We start from the raw sequence: 20713 nt of genomic DNA on the forward strand, positions 1-20713 counted from the left end.
ACTGGTGTCATTATATTCAAGCCAGGTTGTATTAGCTTTGAGTCTCTACATCTACACAGGAAAGTTAGATGGTTTGTAATACGAGCTAGTTTTTTGATGAAGTTTCTCTATATGTCTCCATTGAAGTCTAATGTCGGCTCCGTACCGATTAGATAATACAGTTCTATATTTAAGAGATGAGAATTATGTACATTATTTACATTGTTTACTTTATTTACATTTGACGGATATTTGTACTCATCTTGTTTGTTGTTAACACAACATTTCGGCTGATATACCCTCCAGCCTTCATCAGATGTCTTGGGGAAATTTCGAACCTGGGTTCTCATTCCTAAGGTATTTTTCGATGTTGTTGTTATTATTATTATTATTATTACTATTATTATTATTATTATTATTATTATTATTAATCAAGTCACTGCCTGGAATCGAACTCGAAATCTTGGGGTTAGTAGCCCGCGCTCTTAACCACTACGCCATATACCCGTAGAACATACTCCTAACATTCTCCAAGTTGGCATTTTTTCCCACCATTTGCCGAAATGACATGTGAATGGACTCATTTTAATAGCTAAAGTATTCAGAGATTTCTCATTAGTCTAAATTAGTTTCCTGTAATCCTATTATTGGTTTCAAATTTTAGCACAAGGCCATCAGTTTAAGGAGAGGGTGCTTATTCTATGCCCTTCCACCACCACCACCTAAAGTATGAAAGTCAAAGTCGACCTCGAAAAGATTTGAACTCAGAAAAGTAATAGAATGGCCAGTTGTCAGAATTGTTAGCTTGTCAGATAAAATGTTTAGTGGCGTTTCTTCCGGTTTTTCATGTCCTAAGTTCAAATCTTGCCGGGATCAACTTGGTCTCATATCCCTTCGGAATCGATAAGATAAAGTGCCAGTCAAGTATGGGGTCGGTGTAATCGTCTTGCCCGCTCCATCAGTATTTCTGGCCTTGAACTCTGCAACAGACAGGCGTCCTGTTCAGCAGGAATATTGTACTCTCGATCGCTTATACGCCATGAAAACCGAGCAACAGGCCTTAGGAGTCCTTGAGCTCCAAAAGAAAAGAAAATCTTTACATCAACATATCTCGCTGCTGTATGTGGAGCACCGAAGGAGTATAACGTCTAAAGTCTATTTGTTTAAGCAGTTTCTTTAATGTTGGGTATTGGTTTAACACCAGGTCAACCCAAATTGAGCAGATCTTTGATCAGGAACAATTAGATACATGACTATGAAGTTTGTTTTTTTTTATTTTAAGAAAAAACAAGCGTAGCTGTGTGGTAAGAAGCTTGCTTCCCAACCACATGGTTCCGGGTTCAGTCCCACTACATGGTACCTTGGGTAAGTATTTTCTGCTATAGCCTCGGGTTGACCAAAGCCTTGAGTGGATTAGGTAGAAGCCCGTCCTGTATGTATGTGTGTGTATGAATATATATATATATATATAACAAAATCGAATTTGTATTATATAGTTAAAAATATATTAAAATCGTCATACTAGGAAAATTATATGAAATTTTGTGTACAGTGACATTGTTTTTGGAGAAATAACCGGTTTCGCATTTTCTTTTTAAATTTCTTTACCGATGTGTCATCTATTCGTTATGGTGTGTACATCACAGCATAACAAATGGATGTGACTATACACAAAATTCTATATCATTTTCCTAACATGATGATATTTTAATATATTTTTAACCATATAATACAAATCTTCTGTAGATCTTATATTCTATTTTGTTTTTTACACATCTAACCACGTACTTTCACATACCAACTCTCTCACACACCTATATATATATATATATATATATATATATATATATATATATATGGGGAGAATTCACAAAAGAAAAAAAAGATGAAGGCAGGTGTTGTAGACAACAAACAGATATATTAGTATAACGCTCAAAAAGTGAAAAAGTCTTTAACATTTCGAGCCTACGCTCTTCCACGGAAAGGAACACAGAAAGAAAAAGGAGAGAAAATAAAGAATGTGCAGTGGCTAGCGATCTCTCTATCTCTCTCTCTCTCTCTCTCTCTCTATATATATATATATAATATATATATATATGTATGTATGTATGTATGTATGTATGTATGTATGTATGTATGTGCTGGACAAAATGCTTAGCGACATTTCGCCTGTCTAAGCATACTTAGTTCAAATTCCACCTAGCTCGACTTTGTCTTTCATTCTTTCAGGCTCGATAAATTAAACCACAACTGACCACTTGGATCTATATGTAACCCCGTCCCTAATATTTCAGACCTTGTGCCTATGGTAAGGCGGCGAGCTGGCAGAATCGTTAACACACCGGGCGAAATGCTTAGCAGTATTTCGTCGGTCTTTACGTTCTAAGTTCAAATTCCGCCCAGGTCGACTTTACCTGTCGTCCTTTCGGAGTCGATAAATGTAAGTAGCAGTTGCGTACTGGGGTCGATCTAATCTTAGCAATTTAAGTTCGATCTCATTGCGTGATATCTTCGGCAACTAACCCTTAACATAGCCTCAGCTAGACCAATAACTAATGTGTGAAATTTGTGGAAGCCCGTCGAATGTGTGTGTGTGTGTGTGTGTGTGATTCTGTGTATATCTGCGAAGGATGTAAACGTCAGCGAGAAACCGGTGCTTTTTGAACTAGATCTGCCGAATAGGGGACGCCGAATATTATTGTTACATCTGAAATATAGTGGGCAAGATTAGACGGTCGAAAACCTACACCCACCGGCGCTAGTGTTCACAAAATACAACATAAACAAAAGCAAAACAAACTAATACACAATTATTTTTACAACGTGGATACTTTGATGTAAAATTCATTGATTTAAAAAGAAAGGTTTCGTTTAGTATTATGGCAACTTATGTCTTTGATAGCAGCACGCTCTTAAGACAATATAAATCACCTCTACCATAATTTCTGATTAAATTATAACAGAAGTCATTATTAAAAAAGTTCGTATGTTTTCCTTTTAAATTTTAAGCCTTGAAACAAACAATAAACTAGTTTAGTGAACTCTGTTGCCTGATGGAGTAAACAAGCAGATAAGAAATAGTTCTCACAGAACTTCGGAAAACATCTTTATATCTTAAATATGATGTATTTGTATTGTTTCAATCATTTCAATTCCATTAAAGAGCTAATTTAAATAGTTGTTACGAATAATAATAATCTTATAACTTTGCTAGCTCCTTCGTTACTTAGCCCGTCCGTAACATTTCCACCTGATTAGTTGAAAGAGGAGGTGAGGGAGATGAGTGGGGATGGAGAGGTGGTGGTGAGTGAAATGTGTAATTTTTTTTAACTAAGTATTTCCCTCCGTTACTTAGCCCGTCTGTAACGCTTTCACGGGATTCGTTGAAGGGAAGGCGAAGAACGAAAGAAAAAGGAGAGAGAAAAGAGGATAAGGCGAAGAGTAAGAAAGAGAGAGAAGTCTGTGTATTAAGTCTATAAAAGTGTGCATAAAGTATATAAAGTGTATATATGGAGTACATTAAGTAATCATCGTATTTTAATTTCTTTCACTTTTCAATGATTAGCAGATGAGCGACTATCTTTTGGGACAGACACAACATAAGCAAGGCTTTCAGGTTTTTGGGTTTTTTTTATATAGCTTTCAGAAACAACCCAATAAGTTTACCCTTAATTCCGTGATGTATTCACGGGTACCGCTAATAATGATAATTTTATAATATAGGCACAAGGCCTATATTATGTTTTTGTTTTATGTTTTCGTTTCTCTTGTATTCAACGATTTTTTGTGTCCTGTACCCATATATATACATATAGATGTAGGTACGTACATATATGTATGTATATATGCATATATTTATATATATATATATATATATATATATATATATATATATATATATATATATATATAATATATATATATATATATATACAGTATATGAATTAATGTTTATTTGCATACATTTAATTAAATGTGTAACTTTATATGCATATAATATATAAATATTTGCCACAAATATCTGATAAAAAATGTGAGTTAGACATTGTGCCGTCACAATATAACATCTAGCAATAATCTACCATTATATTTTTCATTCCAGAATCCTTGATAGCAAGCTTCCATTGATTGAATATTCTAGTGAAATCTCTCTTCTTGTTAACCACCAATTACACCAAGGAAAGAAATATAGGTGTGACTGTATGAAATGTAATATAGGAGACAATTATGGACCACACTACACCCACAAAAGCGTTACAAATGCCAGGCTTCACAATCTCTGGTGAATTCATATGGTGACCTCACATCTTTAACTCTGCTCAAAACTTCATCTCGAAGACTATTTTTTCGGGGTCAGGAAATATTTTAAATCTGGTCAGTTGCTGAAACTTATAAATTGCAGGTAAGATTCACTTTGGAATATTGCTCATATATCTGAGATAGTTCTGCTGCTGTTTGTTTGTTGAGTGAAGCGGTCTTTGTCCCAGAGCTCGCAAGATCGCGCCACAGGATTGTCTGTAGTGGGAGAAGTCCGAAACATGGTCTTTTGCTATTCGTAAGACCCACAGAAGAGAAAGCAGGTCAACCCCCGACACCGAGAGCATCGACGGAGGAATGAATGCGCATCCAGGCTCAGCGGTTGCGTAGGAAGTCGAGGACAAGAAACAGGAAGAAAGAGTGAGAGAAAGTTGGAGAGAAAGAGTACAACAGGGGTCGCCACCACCCCCTGCTGGAGGCTCTTGGAGCTTTAGGTGTTTTCGCTCCATAAACACACACAACGCCCGGTCTGGGAATCGAAACCGCGATCCTCCGACCGCGAGTCCGCTGCCCTAACCACTGGGCCTTCACTCTGCTGCTGTATAAGAGACATGTGATACACGATACAAAGACCTTCTCCCAACGTACTACCACAGTAGACTCACGAGTGCCTTGTATCTCTTCATTAATTCTTCTACCTTTACTACAATAATCTCTTCTCTTCCAAACTAATCAACCCTACACTCATATTCCCTCTTCTCTTGTCATCCTTACTGTATCCCACTCCCCTTCCACCAGATCCTGTGCTAAATACCCTGCTTAATCCTTTCACATCAGAACTGAAAATCTTTAGAATTCCCTTTCTATTCACATTCTCTGTAGATGTAAAGAACTATTCTTCAGACTTGATTTCATATTAACCGCATCAATCTCGATCATCTGGAAGGACCTGTAAATTTCAAAAGTAACTAATAAAACAATAACTGTTACATTATCAAAGATTGAAGGCGGCGAACTGGCAGAAGGAGTGGCTGTGTGGTAAGTAGCTTGCTTACCAACCACATGGTTCCGGGTTCAGTCCCACTGCGTGGCACTTTGGGCAAGTGTCTTCTACTATAGCCTCGGACCAACCAAAGCCTTGTGAGTGGATTTGGTAGACTGAAAGAAGCCCGTCGTATATATGTATATATGTGTGTGTCTGTGTTTGTCCCTCAACATCGCTTGACAACTGTTGCTGGTGTGTTTACGTCCCCGTAACTTAGCGGTTCGGCAAAAGAGACCGATAGAATAAGTACTAGGCTTCCAAAGAGTAAGTCCTGGAGTCGATTTGCTCGACCAAAGGCAGTGCTCCAGCATGGCCGCAGTCACACGACTGAAACAAGTGAAAGAGTAACTAATATTATAAGATTTCTTTTAAAGGCGGTGCTCCAGGATGGCCGCAGTCAAATGACTGAAACAAGAGAAAGAGATGTCAGACAAAACGTCTAGCTGCATTTCGTCCATCTATACGCTCTGAGTTCAAATCTCACCGAAGTCGACATTGTCTTTCATCCTTTCGGGTTCGATGAAACAAGTACCAGTTGAGCACTGGGGTCGATGTAATCGACTGTTCTCCTCCTCCAAAATTTCATGCTTGTGCCGATAATTGAAAGGGTTATATTATCAAGGATTAAGGCGTTCATCGTTTTATAAATTTGAATAAATTTATACCGCTTTCCAAACATCTGACGATGGAATGCCAAGTAGAAAAAGAAAGAACGAATAACTTCATCTGACAACCCAATAATATGCTCATAAATGTGTTACTTCCAATTGTCATATGATAAATAGAAACAGACATGGTCCCTTGATTAACAGATCTCTCATTATTTTTACAGAATTATGGAGAACGAGAGTTTAAATGAGTTTGCTGAAAATAGCGCCCCAGAAATTAGAACCCGGAAAAATAGAGATGTAGACAAGAAAGATCTGAGTTATGGTTTCGGACGCTTTCGGCCGCAGTGGATGCAAGTGTTCAATCGACCTAAGATCGTCCTTATGATTTTGTGTTATATCGCTTTCATTCAAGGTGAGTTGTTTCGAGCTGTTCCACCTTCCTGTTCCTCCATTACCTTTCAGAAATAATTTTGATTACTATAATACGAAAGTCATCGTCATAATCATAATCTTCGTTTAATGTCCTTTTTGTATGGGTTGAATGGTTCGACTGGAACCGACGAGCCAGCAGAAGGTTGTGCTAAGATCCACTGTTTCTTTTAGTATGGTTTCTACAGCTAGATGCCCTTGCTAGATGCCAACCACTTTACAGAATGTGCTGGGGGTCTTTTTTATATTTTTCGTGCCACCAGCATCAGTGAAGTCACCAAATACTTCCAAAGACCCCTTCAACTGAGTAGCATGTAGGGTTAAAGAGTGTGAAAATATGATGGAGGGCCAGGAACAATTGTTTTGCTGAAGAGGTGATTACGTGGTTTCCCCATCTGAAAAGAAAGAGAGAGAAACAGAGACAGAGACAGAGACAGACAGAGGGAAAGTGGTGTGAGGTCAAAGTGCAAAGTAAATATATGGAGACAGAATAGAGACAGAAGAACAGAAAGTGACAGATAAATATTCTAAACTATTCTTTAATGAATTTTAAGAAATATGCGTAAAAATTGGAATTTATTTTTCCGAAACTGGTCTATGATCAGAGTCGTTCCAAATGTGGTCAATCCGTAATTTTCTCAGATATATTGTATCTATGAAAGCTATTTTCAACGTATTTTTATCTTTGAAGATGATAGAGTAGGTTCTGATGGAGATTTGGCTGCGATGTCCGGAGGGTGATCAACTACGCAGTCGTTCCTTAGTTCATGCCAATGTTTCGTTATTATATTTGATTTGCAAGATTCTTACGTGTTGAACTATATTTCGTTGTATCTGACAAGGGTCTTTACATTAGCTGTAAACATACGCACTGGTTCTGTCTTACTTCTTATTTATTTGTCAGTTGATTAACTAACCAATTAAGCAATTGATTGTTTAATTAATCATTCAGTTAATCAATTAACCAGCTAAGTTTGTCAAAGTCCTTTTGTTGTCTTTCGCGACCTCATCAACGACTTGCTCTCTCTACACCAAGTCAACTGCAGACAAACCTGACTGATTTTGATAAGTCACTTCTGGGAGTGTGAAAGGCTAAGGGAGTAGACTCTTACAGAAAATCTGGAGTAAGGGCGACTTAGGCAATTGGTGGGAAGGACGAAGTCAAACCATCTTTTGGCAGCCTCTGATGTAGACAGAAATCTTCCATCCACCGGGTCCCCAGGTAGCGGACAGTGGAAAAGCCTTCATATATGAAGGTTAGCAGAGAATATGAAAATAAACGGTCCCGGACCAAATATACTTAGAGGAGTAAACTTCAATGATAAAAAAAAATCCCAGCATTGAATTGCAGAAGGTTGGTATGCAATGGGTGCAAGCTTCAACAAACTGATTCATTGGATACACACAATTCCTGCCTCACCGAAGGAGATCCTGTCTCTACTAATGAGGAAATGCAATCTACAGGAGGAGTATGCGACCCCTGTCATATTAAGCTATTGAAAGGCCAAAATGACAAGGGCCCGCGTTGGAACCCGACCATAATAATATAATAGAAATCATTTAAATAAGTATCTGTAATATACAAAAGTCGATTCAAATTATTAACCTTCTCCCCATGAACAAATTGCTTTCTTCTAATCAAAAGAAATTAACAGATACCAACCACATGGTTTCGGGTTCAGTCCCACTGCGTGGCACCTTGGGCAAGTGTCTTCTACTACAGCCTCGGGCCGACCAAAGCCTTGTGAGTGGATTTGGAGACGGAAACTGAAAGAAGCCCGTCGTATATATGTACATATATGTATGTGTGTGTGTATGTTTGTGTGTCTGTGTTTGTCCCCCCAACATCGCCTAACAATCGACGCTGGTGTGTTTACGTCCCCGTAAGTTTCACATATGTACTTACCACACAGCCACTATATATATATATATATATATATATATATATTTCTTTACTACCCACAAGGGGCTAAACACAGAGGAGACAAACAAGGACAGACAAAGGGATTAAGTCGATTACATCGACCCCAGTGCGTAACTGATACTTAATTTATCGACCCCGAAAGGATGAAAGGCAAAGTCGACCTCGGCGGAATTTGAACTCGGAACGTAACGGCAGACGAAATACGGCAACGCATTTCGCCCGACGTGCTAACGTTTCTGCCAGCTCGCCTATATATATATATATATATATATATTTCTTTTCTTGTAGGTTTTATCGTTAATGGAGCAATCAATGCAAATTTGAGCACAATAGAAAAACGGTTTGAATTTTCCAGTAAAATGTCGAGTTGGATTCCCAGTGTTTATGATATCACAGGAGCACCAGTTGCTTTATTTGTTTGCTTCAAAGGAGCAATGAGCTACAAACTACGCTGGCTTGGATGCGGTTTCATTGTCTTCAGTTTGGGTTCCTTCATCATGGCAATGCCACATATTTTTAGTCACAGATACGAATGGGATAAAAGTATGTTTATTCATTGCTCACGTAAGTATGTTATCAGAAGTATATCGATTGTTAATCTCTTTGTTTTCTTCCAAGATACTTATCAAGTTCAATACAATTTCATGCATCAAAGAATATGACGTAAGATATAGGGTATACAATGTCTAGAATGAAAGTAATAATACAAAGTATGACAGGTATTTTGTGAGCAAACTTTATTCGGCCTTGAAAACGACCTGGTGTAATGTTATGCGTAAAATGCTAAATTTTGACTATTTTATATCTACATTATTTACATTATTTACATTCGACGGATATTTGTCCTCATCTCGTTTGTTGTTAACACAACGTTTCGACTGTTATACCCTCCAGCCTTCATCAGGTGTCTTGGGGAAATTTAGAACCTAAGGTATTTTTCGATGTTATTATTATTATTATTATTATTATTATTATTATTATCATTCTATGTTTGACTTTTGCTTTACATTTGTACAAGTTGGCTCCAAGTCTCACGCAGAGACCTCAAGAGACAAGTTGGAAGTTCATGTTGGTGGAATGCCTAGGTTGCCATATATTTGGTTTTATACTTAGTGTTGTACTAGTGAATGTTTAAGAAACCATAAGAAAATTATTATTATTGTTATTATTATTATTATTATTATTATTATTATTATTATCATTCTATGTTTGACTTTTGCTTTACATTTGTACAAGTTGGCTCCAAGTCTCACGCAGAGACCTCAAGAGACAAGTTGGAAGTTCATGTTGGTGGAATGCCTAGGTTGCCATATATTTGGTTTTATACTTAGTGTTGTACTAGTGAATGTTTAAGAAACCATAAGAAAATTATTATTATATTATTATTATTATTATTATACAGACCACTGCCTGGAATCAAACTCAGAATCTTGGGGTTAGTAGCCAGCACTCTTAACCACTACGCCATATGTCCATCAAATGTAAATAATGTACATAATTCCTCATCTCTTAAATATAGAACTGTATTTTATTTCTAATTCCGATGTATTGTTAGCATCCACATGGCAAATTACAACCTGGCTAAGAGACTGAAAAGTCATTTTGTGCTTGTGACTTTTGCTGACATCCACCGTGATTCAGAGATCACCAGCTTTTAAAATATGGATCATTCCTGTTCAGGATCAGGAAAGAACTGGAAGCTTCTGGTGGTGATGTGTCATTCGTGGCCAGCTAAGAGAGATAAGTATTCTCAACAGTTCGGAATCATCAGGATACTCAAGCTGGCCCATTAGAACCAGATCCTCATTGACAACCTCAATATATGAGGCCCATTTGCCTCAAAAAGGTAGTTTACTGGACCCATTAGATCCAGATCATCATTGACAACCTCAGTATTTGAGGCCCACTTGCCTCAAAAGGGTAGTTTACTGAGCCCATTAGATCTGGATCATCATTGAAAACCTCAGTATTTGAGGCCCATTTGCCTCAAAAAGGTAGTTTACTGAGCCCATTAGATCCAGATCATCATTGACAACCTCAGTATTCGAGGCCCATTTGCCTCAGAAAGGTAGTTTATTGTCAGATGTGTTGGTGCATGAGGGCATCAGGTACAAGTTTTACATGATAAGGAGAAGAAGGAGAAAGAGTTTTGAGTAAGACCCAGAAGAACCATGCAGTCATGTGACCCATATCATTATGTGGCTTCTGAGCTTTCTTGGTTTGAATCCATTGGACTGTTGTACATGTGGTGTTGTCAACATTGGAGGAGAGAAAACTGGCAGCTCTACAGTGCACATGGGGCAATGAATGGCGTGGGCAGGAAACTAAATAAACAAATACCGGGGTTGTTTTGTTTGACTAAAATCCTTCAGAGCAGTGTCCCAGCATGATCTTAGTCCCATGACTGAAACTAGTAAAAGATGAAAGAATAACCTCATCAATACCAAATACCTACTACTAGTACTGAAATAACTACTATTTTAGGCCAGAAGAGCTTTGCTATTCTTTAAAAAAAAATAGATAGGCGCAGGAGTGGCTGTGTGGTAAGTAGCTTGCTAACCAACCACATGGTTCCGGGTTCAGTCCCACTGCATGGCATCTTGGGCAAGTGTCTTCTACTATAGCCCCGGGCCGACCAATGCCTTGTGAGTGGATTTGGTAGACGGAAACTGAGAGAAGCCTGTCGTATATATATATATATATATATATATATATATATGTATATGTATATGTATGTGTGTGTGTGTTTGTGTGTCTGTGTTTGTTCCCCTAGCATTGCTTGACAACCGATGCTGGTGTGTTTACATCCCCGTCACTTAGCGGTTCGGCAAAAAGAGACCGATAGAATAAGTACTGGGCTTACAAAAAGAATAAGTCCCGGGGTCGAGTTGCTCGACTAAAGGTGGTGCTCCAGCATGGCCGCAGTCAAATGACTGAAACAAGTAAAAGAGTAAAAGAGAAAGAGAAAGAGTATATTATTCATTCTAGGTGAGCTCTGGCAGAAACGTTAGCACACCGGGCGAAATGCATAGCCATATTTCGTCTACCGTTACGTTCTGAGTTCAAATTCCGCCGAGGTCGACTTTGCCTTTCATCCTTTCTGGGTCGATAAATAGAGTACCAGTTTCGCACTGGGGTCAATGTAATCGACTTTATCCCTTTGTCTGTTCTTGTTTGTCCCCTCTATGTTTAGCCCCTTGTGGGCAATAAAGAAATATATATTATTCATTCTATATTTCTCATCCAGAGTGATTCAAAGAGTGTGAAATTAAAACAGTTTCATTTACTTGAAACAGCTTAAGGCCAGCAATTTCAGGAGAGTTGATTACATTAACCCCAGTGCTCAACTGGTACTTATTCTATTGACCCCGAAAAAAATGACAGGCAAAGCTGACTGTGACAGAATTTGAACTTAGACCATAAAGACGAACATAGTGCTACAAAGCATGTTGCTGGGCGTGCTAACAATTCATATTTGTTTATTACCCACAAAGAGCTAAACATAGAGGGGACAAACAAGGACAGACAAATGGATTAAATCGATTACATCGACCCCAGGATGTAACTGGTACGTATTTCTTATTGCCCACAAGGGGCTAAACATAGAGGGGACAAACAAGGACAGACAAAGGGATCAAGTCAATTACATCGACCCCAGTGCGTAACTGGTACTTAATTTATCAACCCCGAAAGGATTAAAGGCAAAGTCAACCTCGGCAGAATGTGAACTCAGAACGTAACGGCAGACGAAATACTGCTAAGCATTTCGCCTGGCATGCTAACAATTCTGCCCACTTACCACCTTAATCTAATTCTAATGTTAAAAAGATTTGTTGCCTGAAATCTCTATTTGGATTGCTATGAATCAAATATCACACTTCAATGTTTTAGCATGGTTTTCTCCACTATCTATTCTGATCCATAATGAGCTATTGTTTTTATTCAATTTGTATATATATATATATATATATATATATATATGTATATATTTAAACTCGTCTTCTACATTGCATTAACTCATTCCCAGTGCCAACCCTATTTAAAGCATTTCTTTTAAATAGCATTTTACAGGACATTATGCAAGATAATAAAATTGAAATCATTAACAATTGCTTTCACAATTTATGTAAACATCCATAAATCTCATTTTGTTTCTTTTCAATTTTCTTTTTCTCAGTTATTTAAATATATTATCAACTCTTTAGCATTTATATTACTCTCACAAATATGATATTTATTTATTCACATTGTTTTGAATTAATCATACATTATCTCATTACTTCAAAGTTTCAGTGATGTGATTGCTTTATTCTTAGAATGACATTGCAGGGTAGATGGGAAAGGGTGGATCTAGTCAGTTTGAACATAAAACAACCAGAATATTTTGGTTGGGTATGGCTAGTTTAAATGCTTATGGGTTAAATCAAAATAATAGGTTTTTTTTAGGAAATTTGCCTTCCAATAGGTTTTATATATACACATACATAAATATAATTATACATACATACATATTATTATTATTGAGTGAGAGAGCAGTGCATGCCATCAAAGTGACACCGGGGTAAAATATACGAAGCCCAGTATACCCATCATGACTTCCTGTCTGATAAGGGTATCTCATATTAAGATAAACAGCACGTGACCTTGCAGGTGGGGCCCAGTTAGAATTTTCTTCTGGTCAAGTAACCCATCCCTCTCAAAAGGTCCCTGAATATATGTGTATATATACATATATATATGTATATATATATATATATATATATATATCAACAAATGAGGGTAAAATTAATTAGTTATTAATCAATTTCACCAAGTAGTGTTCAGTATGTAAAAGGACCATTTAAGGCGAATTCAAAATATTACATTATATAATTATATCTGAGAGAAATTTTCTTAAAGTAGTGGAAATGGCTAAGAAACTTTTTGGCTGCTATTTCTAGAAAGTTCAGTATGTGGCAAAGTAATTTACTTTACTAAGCCCTAATTATATAATATATATATATATATATATATATATACACACACACACACATACATACATATACATATATGTATGTATGTATATGTGTCATTGTTTGTCCCCACCACCATTGCTTGACAACCGATGCTGGTGTGTTCATGTCCCCCTTAACCTAGCAGTTTGGCAAAAGTGACCAATAGAATAAGTACTAGACTTACAAAGAATAAGTCCTCGGGTCAATTTCTTCAACTAACACCCCTTTAAGACAATGCTCCAGCATGGCCGCAGTCAAATGACTGAAACAAGTAAACAAATAAAAGAGCAAAATTGTAATTCACTTTTAGAGATTCTTCTACATTTTTGTTTAACTTTCTTTTCTTTTTTTTGTTTTTGTTCTATCAAACAGGTGTGGAAAGTACCAGTAACGATTGCGGGGCCATTCATGATGTCAACCCTTATCACATATTTCTTGGAGTTCTTCTTTTAGGGCAGATGTTTCATAGTGTAGGTGGAAGTATTCTCTTTTCACTTGGAATAACTATATTAGATGACATTGCTACACCCATGACAACGCCATTACATATTGGTAATTAAATTAAAATTAGTTCATAATTATTTCATAAATTTAATTTATATATATATGCTTAACGATTTAAATATAAATTCATTTTTTATATGTTCGTAAAAAAAATAGAGTTTAGATCCTAAGAACAACTCATTAAATTCATTGTTATTATATGTTAATGAGAGAAAAAGTGTTATATAAAGGTAAAATAAAGTATACCTTACATTTTGGTTTAATTAGGCATCAGCAAGAATAAAAAAGAAGAGAGAGGTAACGCTTAACTCAAAACATCTACCTCCCGGTCTATAAGATGTAAAAAAATTACCAGCAATGGACATCTCACATATATTGTAATGTAGAATATCAGCAAGCTGAGTGTTAATGTTTGATGAGAGAATTTGGCATCAAACAATCTATACTGATATCACAAAATGATAATACAGTGATATCACAAAATGATTATACAATGATATCACAAAATGATAATACAATAGTATGTGTTTCATTGGAATCATGACCAGCAATGGCTCCTTCATAATGTGATTGTTTTATCACTTACATGTGATATCAGATTAAATCCTTTGACAAACATGCAACTGAGAAATTTTGTAGATATGATTATTATTATGGCCAATGAGGTAAATCCGAGGCATTGCTAGTTGAAAATCATTATTATTATTATTTATTATTATTATTATTAGAGTATATTTTCATTGATATTTTGTCATACCTTTGGAGAGTCAATATGCCAATAATAAACACATGTACTGGTTCTATTTCACTACTTTATCATTTATTTATCAATTAGTTAACCTATTAATTAATTAACTAGGTGATTGACTAATTGTTTGGTCAATCACTAAATCATTTAGGTTCCTCAAAGGCCTTGTATCACCATTTATGAACTCATCAATGATATATCCACCCTGCTCCCTTTCTACATGCCCTTCTCTACTCCAGCTCTGTTTCTAAATGATTAATTAAACAATTTATTTCCTAATTAGTTTAATAGTTAACCAATTGACAAATAAAATGATAAAGAAGTGAGATATAATCAATGCATGTATTCATTATTGGTATGATGACCCTCCCAAGATACAACAAAATATGTTTCAACATATAATTTGACACTAAGACTCTTCCAAACCAAACGCAAAAAGTTTTATTGATTTGTTTTACACATTCTCAAGCCCTAATTTGTTTTCTTTATTTCAAGGTATACTGATGGTTTTTGCAACCTTGGGTCCTGCATTAGGATATATAGTCGGTGCTCAGTTTCTTGATATTTTTGTTGATCCTTCAAAACAAAATGAGTAAGTATCACCTACTATATAGTTACTGAATAACATTTCACATAAAATAATTACCTTGGAAAACCTGAAATTTTAGGGAACCTGTTTAACAGAGATAAGCATTGATGCTCTAAGTCTGCAGTCTTGTTTGGATACTTGTGGGAAGTATTTAAATCAGTTGTGACTGTGTGGTAAGAAGTTTGCTTTCCAACTACATGGTCCCAGGTTCAGTCCCACTTTGTGACACAGTGGTTGGCATCTTGAAGGGGATCCAGCTGTAAAAGTCTTGTCAAAACTAACTTCAGCTGTGCTAGTGCCACGTAGAAAGCACTGAGTCCACTCTGCAGAGTGGTTGGTGTTAGGAAGGGCATCCAGTTGTAAAGTCCCTGCCAAAACAGACAAAGTAGCCTTGGGTAGATTTTCTACCTGGCCGGCTCCTGTCAGCCGTCCTACACATGCAGGTAGGGAAGACAGACGTTAAATGATGATGATGATGATAATGATGATTGTTTGTGTGTTTGTGTGTTTGTGTGTTTATGGTTCAGATGTACAATGATGAAAAACAAAAGGCAGAAACAGGTAAGAGAACAACAAGCAAGGTGTATTAGTTTGACGCTCAGGACAAATGGAAATGTCTTTGGCATTTCAAGCCTTTACTCTGCAACAGAAAGAGATGAGGGAGGAAAATGGAGAGAGAGGGAAAAAAAATGGTAGGAGAAAAAAACATGTCAGAATTAATGCTTCCACATGTGTATGTGTGTGTGCTTTTTTTTGTCCCCTGCCTTCACTTGACAACCGGTGTTGGTGTGTCGACGTCCCTGTAACTTAGCCGTTCAGCAAAAGAGACTGATAGAATAAGTCCTAGGCATTGAAAAAATAGATAGGTATTGAGGTCAATTCATTCAGGTAGAAATTTTTCCAGGTGGTGCCCCAGCATGGTTGCAATCTAATGATTGAATCGTCGTTGTCGTCGTCGTTTGACGTCCGTTTTCCATGCTAGCATGAGTTGGATGTTTCGACCGGGGTCTGGGAAGCCAGGAGGCTGCACCAGGCTCCAGTCTGATCTGGCAGTGTTTCTACAGCTGGATTCTCTTCCTAACGCCAACCACTCCGTGAGTGTAGTGGGTGCTTTTTATGTGCCACCGGCACAGGGGCCAGAAGTAGCTGGCAAATGGCCACGATCAGTTGGTGCTTTTTATGTGTCACCGACACGGACGCCAGTCAGGTGGCACAGGCATCAGCCATGTTCAGATGGTGCTTCTTACGTGCCACCGGCACAGGTATCATAACTACAATCTCCCCTTGATTTTTATTTTGATGTTGACGTTGACATACTTGACTCAATAGGTCTCCTCAAGCACAGTGGGTCACCCTACGTAAAAGATTAGAAGATAATAATGGCCATAGGGATAGAATGGACATAGTTTCTTCCACACCAATACTCTTAGGATTTGCACAAGCAAGTTACAGTGTCCAGTGGCCTTGTGTATGTTTTGAATTAGTTGAAATGACTTCCTTCAAGCAATTCAGTCTCTCATGGAATGTACACCAATAACTCTAGTATTTATAAGGAAACATTATATACAACAGTTAGTTTTAATAGTTTGTAGTTACAATCAGGGGTATAGCTTGGATAAATGGCACCCAGGACAAGCATCAAAATTGCCCTCCTCCCCTCCCAGCCAAAAAGCAGTGCATGCATTTTGTGAGGTCAAGAAAGAACACCTATTCTATCTTGCAACATGGATGGCGATAAACAAACTATACCTGAAAAGGATTAAAAAAATTTTTTAATGGCTTAATTAGAAAATGATCATGGCCAAAATTGCAACATCTTAAAGTGGTGCCCAGGGCATGTGCCCTGTTTGCCCCACCCTTGCTCTATCCCTGGTTATAATGTCTACTTCCTATCTATTTCTAGATCCTGGATGGCTCTGTCATTTCATTAGTATCTTGGAAGCTCCATCACAAAATCTTCACTCACAGAAGCATTGCTGTGATGAGTATCAGTTAGATAAAGACAAGGTTGTCATATCTACCTTGGAACTCAGGATGTAAACAACTGGAACAAAGCACACCAGAAATTTTGCCCAATGCTATACTAATTCAGCCAGTTCACCAACCTGTACTGGTATATATTTTATCAATCTTAGAAGGTCGAATAACATAGATGACCCTGAACTAAGAACACAAAGAGACAGAATAAACATGGCAAGCAATTCTGTCAGGTTGCCCCCATGACTACTTTATAATTCCTCTATAGAAATATCACTTTCAAGTTTTGGCACAAGGTCAGCAATTTCAGGGGTGGGATATATCAATTAGATTGACAAGTGTTTAACAAATACTTATTTTAACAGCCCCAAAAGAATGATAAGCAAAGTTAGCCTTAGAAGAATTTGAACTCAGATCATAAAGATGGATGAAATGCCACTAAGTATTTTGCCCAGCATGCAAACAATTCTGCTGGCCCATCTCCATAGAAATATTGAAAATGTATCTAGGTTCACTTAGTTATAACCATCCATCCATTCATCCATTTTCTCCACCCAGGCACCTCTCCATCTGTGGATTAAAGTAGAAGAAAGGCCAGGGACCCCATAAAATCCCTGATCTGAAAGAACCTCATGTATAGATAGCAATTGTACAGTATGTAGAATGAACTGTAAAATTTGGAATGTAGCCCAAGGTGTATTAAGGGATGGTGCAGAAACAGGACAATGACATACACTGGGATTCTATAAGAAACAACCGTAGTTAGACTCTCTTTCCCAATCATTAACAGTTGTTCCCACCTAGACTCACTTCAGGGTCCTGAGACATACATCTTTTCTGTTCCCACTCCATGACTCTGTTGAAGCAACTGAAAATTGTTAACAAGAATTGCCATGAGAAGCTGCTGAGACAGTGACCTTCACATAAGCTGTCAATATTCAACTCAATGGCCTTGTAGGGTATCCTCAATGAGGTAAGTTTGGAGGGGACTCCAGAATCAGAAGGGAAACTTTAATTCTTATATTGTGCATTTCACTCTGGTGAAAGGCTTAACACCATCCACTTCTAAAACTATAATGGCCTGCCTTAGTAGCAGTTAATATGATGTAATTTTCAAACAATTAGACTAGACGAAGAATAAAATCAAATATTTAGGGTAGACTTAACATGAAGCAAAGAAATGATTTTAAAACTTTAGTTCATTGTTAACTTCATCATCATCAACGTTTAAAGTCTGTTTTTCCATGCTAGCATGGATTGGACAGTTCGACCGGGGTCTGGGAAGCCAGAAGGCTGCACCAGGCTCCAGTCTGATCTGGCAGAGTTTCTACAGCTTGATACCCTTCTTAATGCCAACCACTCCGTGAGTGTGGTGGGTGCTTTTTACGTGCCACCGGCACAGGGGCCAGGTGAGGCTGGCAACAGCCATGATTGGATTGGTGCTTTTTACGTGCCACCAACATGGAAGCCGGTCAAGGCGATGCTGGCATCGGCCACATTCGGATAGTGCTTTTTACGTGCCACCGGCACAGGGGCCAGGTGAGGCTGGCAACAGCCATGATTGGATTGGTGCTTTTTACGTGCCACCAACATGGAAGCCGGTCAAGGCGATGCTGGCATCGGCCACATTCGGATAGTGCTTTTTACGTGCCACCGGCACAGGGATCCCAACTACAATTTCCATTGATTTTTGATGTTGGTGTACTTGACTCAATAGGTCTCCTCAAGCACAGGGTCGAAACAGTGTTCCTTTACTTGCCACCTGCACAGGAGTCTGTTACTGGTATTTAGGCTGCACCTCTGGTATGAGATCTCTCCCCTGCCATCTGCCAGTTTTGGAAGCCTTGTAAATAGTCATTTACTCCTGAATAAAAGACAAAATAAATATTTTCAGTTTACATTTATAACTGGATAGTTTTGTATTCAACAATATATTTACATTTTGCAAATAATTTTTTGACTTCATTCTTTAAATATTTAAAATCAATTTTATTTTATTTATAACTAGCACTATGACCCGGCGTTGCTGGGTCATAGTGCTAGTGCATGCATATACAGCTGCGTGCATGCGCATATACATGCGAGTACAGTCCAAATCTCCAACCAATCACATACAACTAGCTGGCATTCAATTGGCGTATCAAGTTTCGGGCATTTTGATTGGGTTTTGGATAGAAAATTCACAAAAAAGTCACTTCTATCGATTTTTTAATGGCTTTGCGGGGTGATTGGGGAAATGTAAAGATGTGCACGACCACCTTGGACGGTTTTGATTGACCATAGAAAGTGTGAGCCCTCTAACTGAAAAATTGTGGATTTGTATAAAGGACACTCACACACACACACACACACACACATTTTGCCATTTATATATATAGAGATATTTTTGATATCAAATTATTTTTTTTAATTTTCAGGATTACTTTTGATTCTACAGATCCTCGTTGGATTGGAGCTTGGTGGATTTGTTTCTTCATATCAGGATCTCTGTCAATATTTATTGGACCAGTTCTGTTTGGTTATGCACGGGAACTTCCAGGTAATCTTAATTCTACCGTGTCTTTTATTTCATCCTCATAAAATTTAACACCCAAAATAGAAAATGAAGTGGAGGGGGTTATTAAATGCTGATTAATATCTTTGAAGTTACCATTGTATTGCTTATGTCATACATTTTAGGTTTTCTGAAGTGATTACAGTGAGTTAATTTAAGATCAAATTCTTAACCCTTTTGTTATCATATTTCTGTGGAGATGCTCCCAGTTTCTTTCAATTAATTTTAAATATAACAAATTATATAACAAATTTTAAATATAACAAAGAATTTAGTAAAATAACTTAGTTATCATTAAGTTAGGAATATAAATTGTGACTAAGGTTTGCTGGAAAATTTTAATTCAGAACTTTTGAAAACAAAACATTTCTTCTACAAAATCAGAGGTGGTTTCAAGCAGATTGGTAACAAAGGGTTAAACTAGAAACTTAATTATGTATATGTTTTATTATTCAGTAATTTACAAACAGTATATGCATATTTACTTTGAAAACTTTTTTACAAATGAATAAAATAATATAAAAAAAGTTATTTTCTTTCAAGATTGATTTACTTTACTCGCCTCGCTCATAGTATATATACTTTTAAAGTGACACACAATCACTGATCTCATAAAGAGAAAAACAACTAGTTTTAAATCTCTGAGTGAGAAATATGCGGTAACAGTACTGGAAAGTAAAGTCTATTTGCCAACGTGAAGTGGCAGTCCTGCTTAGGACGATGTTACTACTGTTTAGCCCCAGGAAAACATCTTTTCCAGCTGGCTGTCAACACATAATCTGTGTCTATATACTGTGACCAAAGGAGCTAATACTCCCCCTCCAGCCTTAGCGATACCTGCAGACCAATGGTTTCTGGGTTATTTCCTTTCCTCAGTGCAAGACAATTGCTGGCTAGAGATGTTAGCGACTCACCTTGCTCACAGTATATACTTTTAAAGTCGCTACCATCCCTAACCAGTGGTTGTCCTACACCGACGAAGGGAAATAACCCAGGAACCATTGGTCTGCACTGCAGGCATCGCTAAGGCTGAAGGGGGAGCATTATCTCCCTTGCTCACATTATATAGACACAGATGATGTGTCAGTAGCCAGCTAGAGGA

The 20713-nt window shown here is 37.4% G+C and overlaps 1 protein-coding gene across 2 annotated transcripts in view; it reads left to right on the top strand.

The window, feature by feature from the left end:
- Positions 1–20713, top strand: part of LOC115210947 (solute carrier organic anion transporter family member 4C1-like) — a 60975-nt gene that overhangs the window by 9206 nt on the left and 31056 nt on the right. For both annotated transcript variants that reach the window (XM_029779740.2, XM_036502407.1), the window contains exons 2-7: positions 4082–4381; positions 6114–6304; positions 8534–8809; positions 13612–13791; positions 14987–15083; positions 19475–19596. In XM_029779740.2, the coding sequence (XP_029635600.1) occupies positions 6118–6304; positions 8534–8809; positions 13612–13791; positions 14987–15083; positions 19475–19596 (862 nt within the window). In that variant the 5' untranslated portion in view covers positions 4082–4381; positions 6114–6117. The remainder of the gene's footprint in view (positions 1–4081; positions 4382–6113; positions 6305–8533; positions 8810–13611; positions 13792–14986; positions 15084–19474; positions 19597–20713) is intronic.

This window comes from Octopus sinensis, linkage group LG4, assembly GCF_006345805.1.
Source record: "Octopus sinensis linkage group LG4, ASM634580v1, whole genome shotgun sequence".
Taxonomy (NCBI): domain Eukaryota; kingdom Metazoa; phylum Mollusca; class Cephalopoda; order Octopoda; family Octopodidae; genus Octopus; species Octopus sinensis.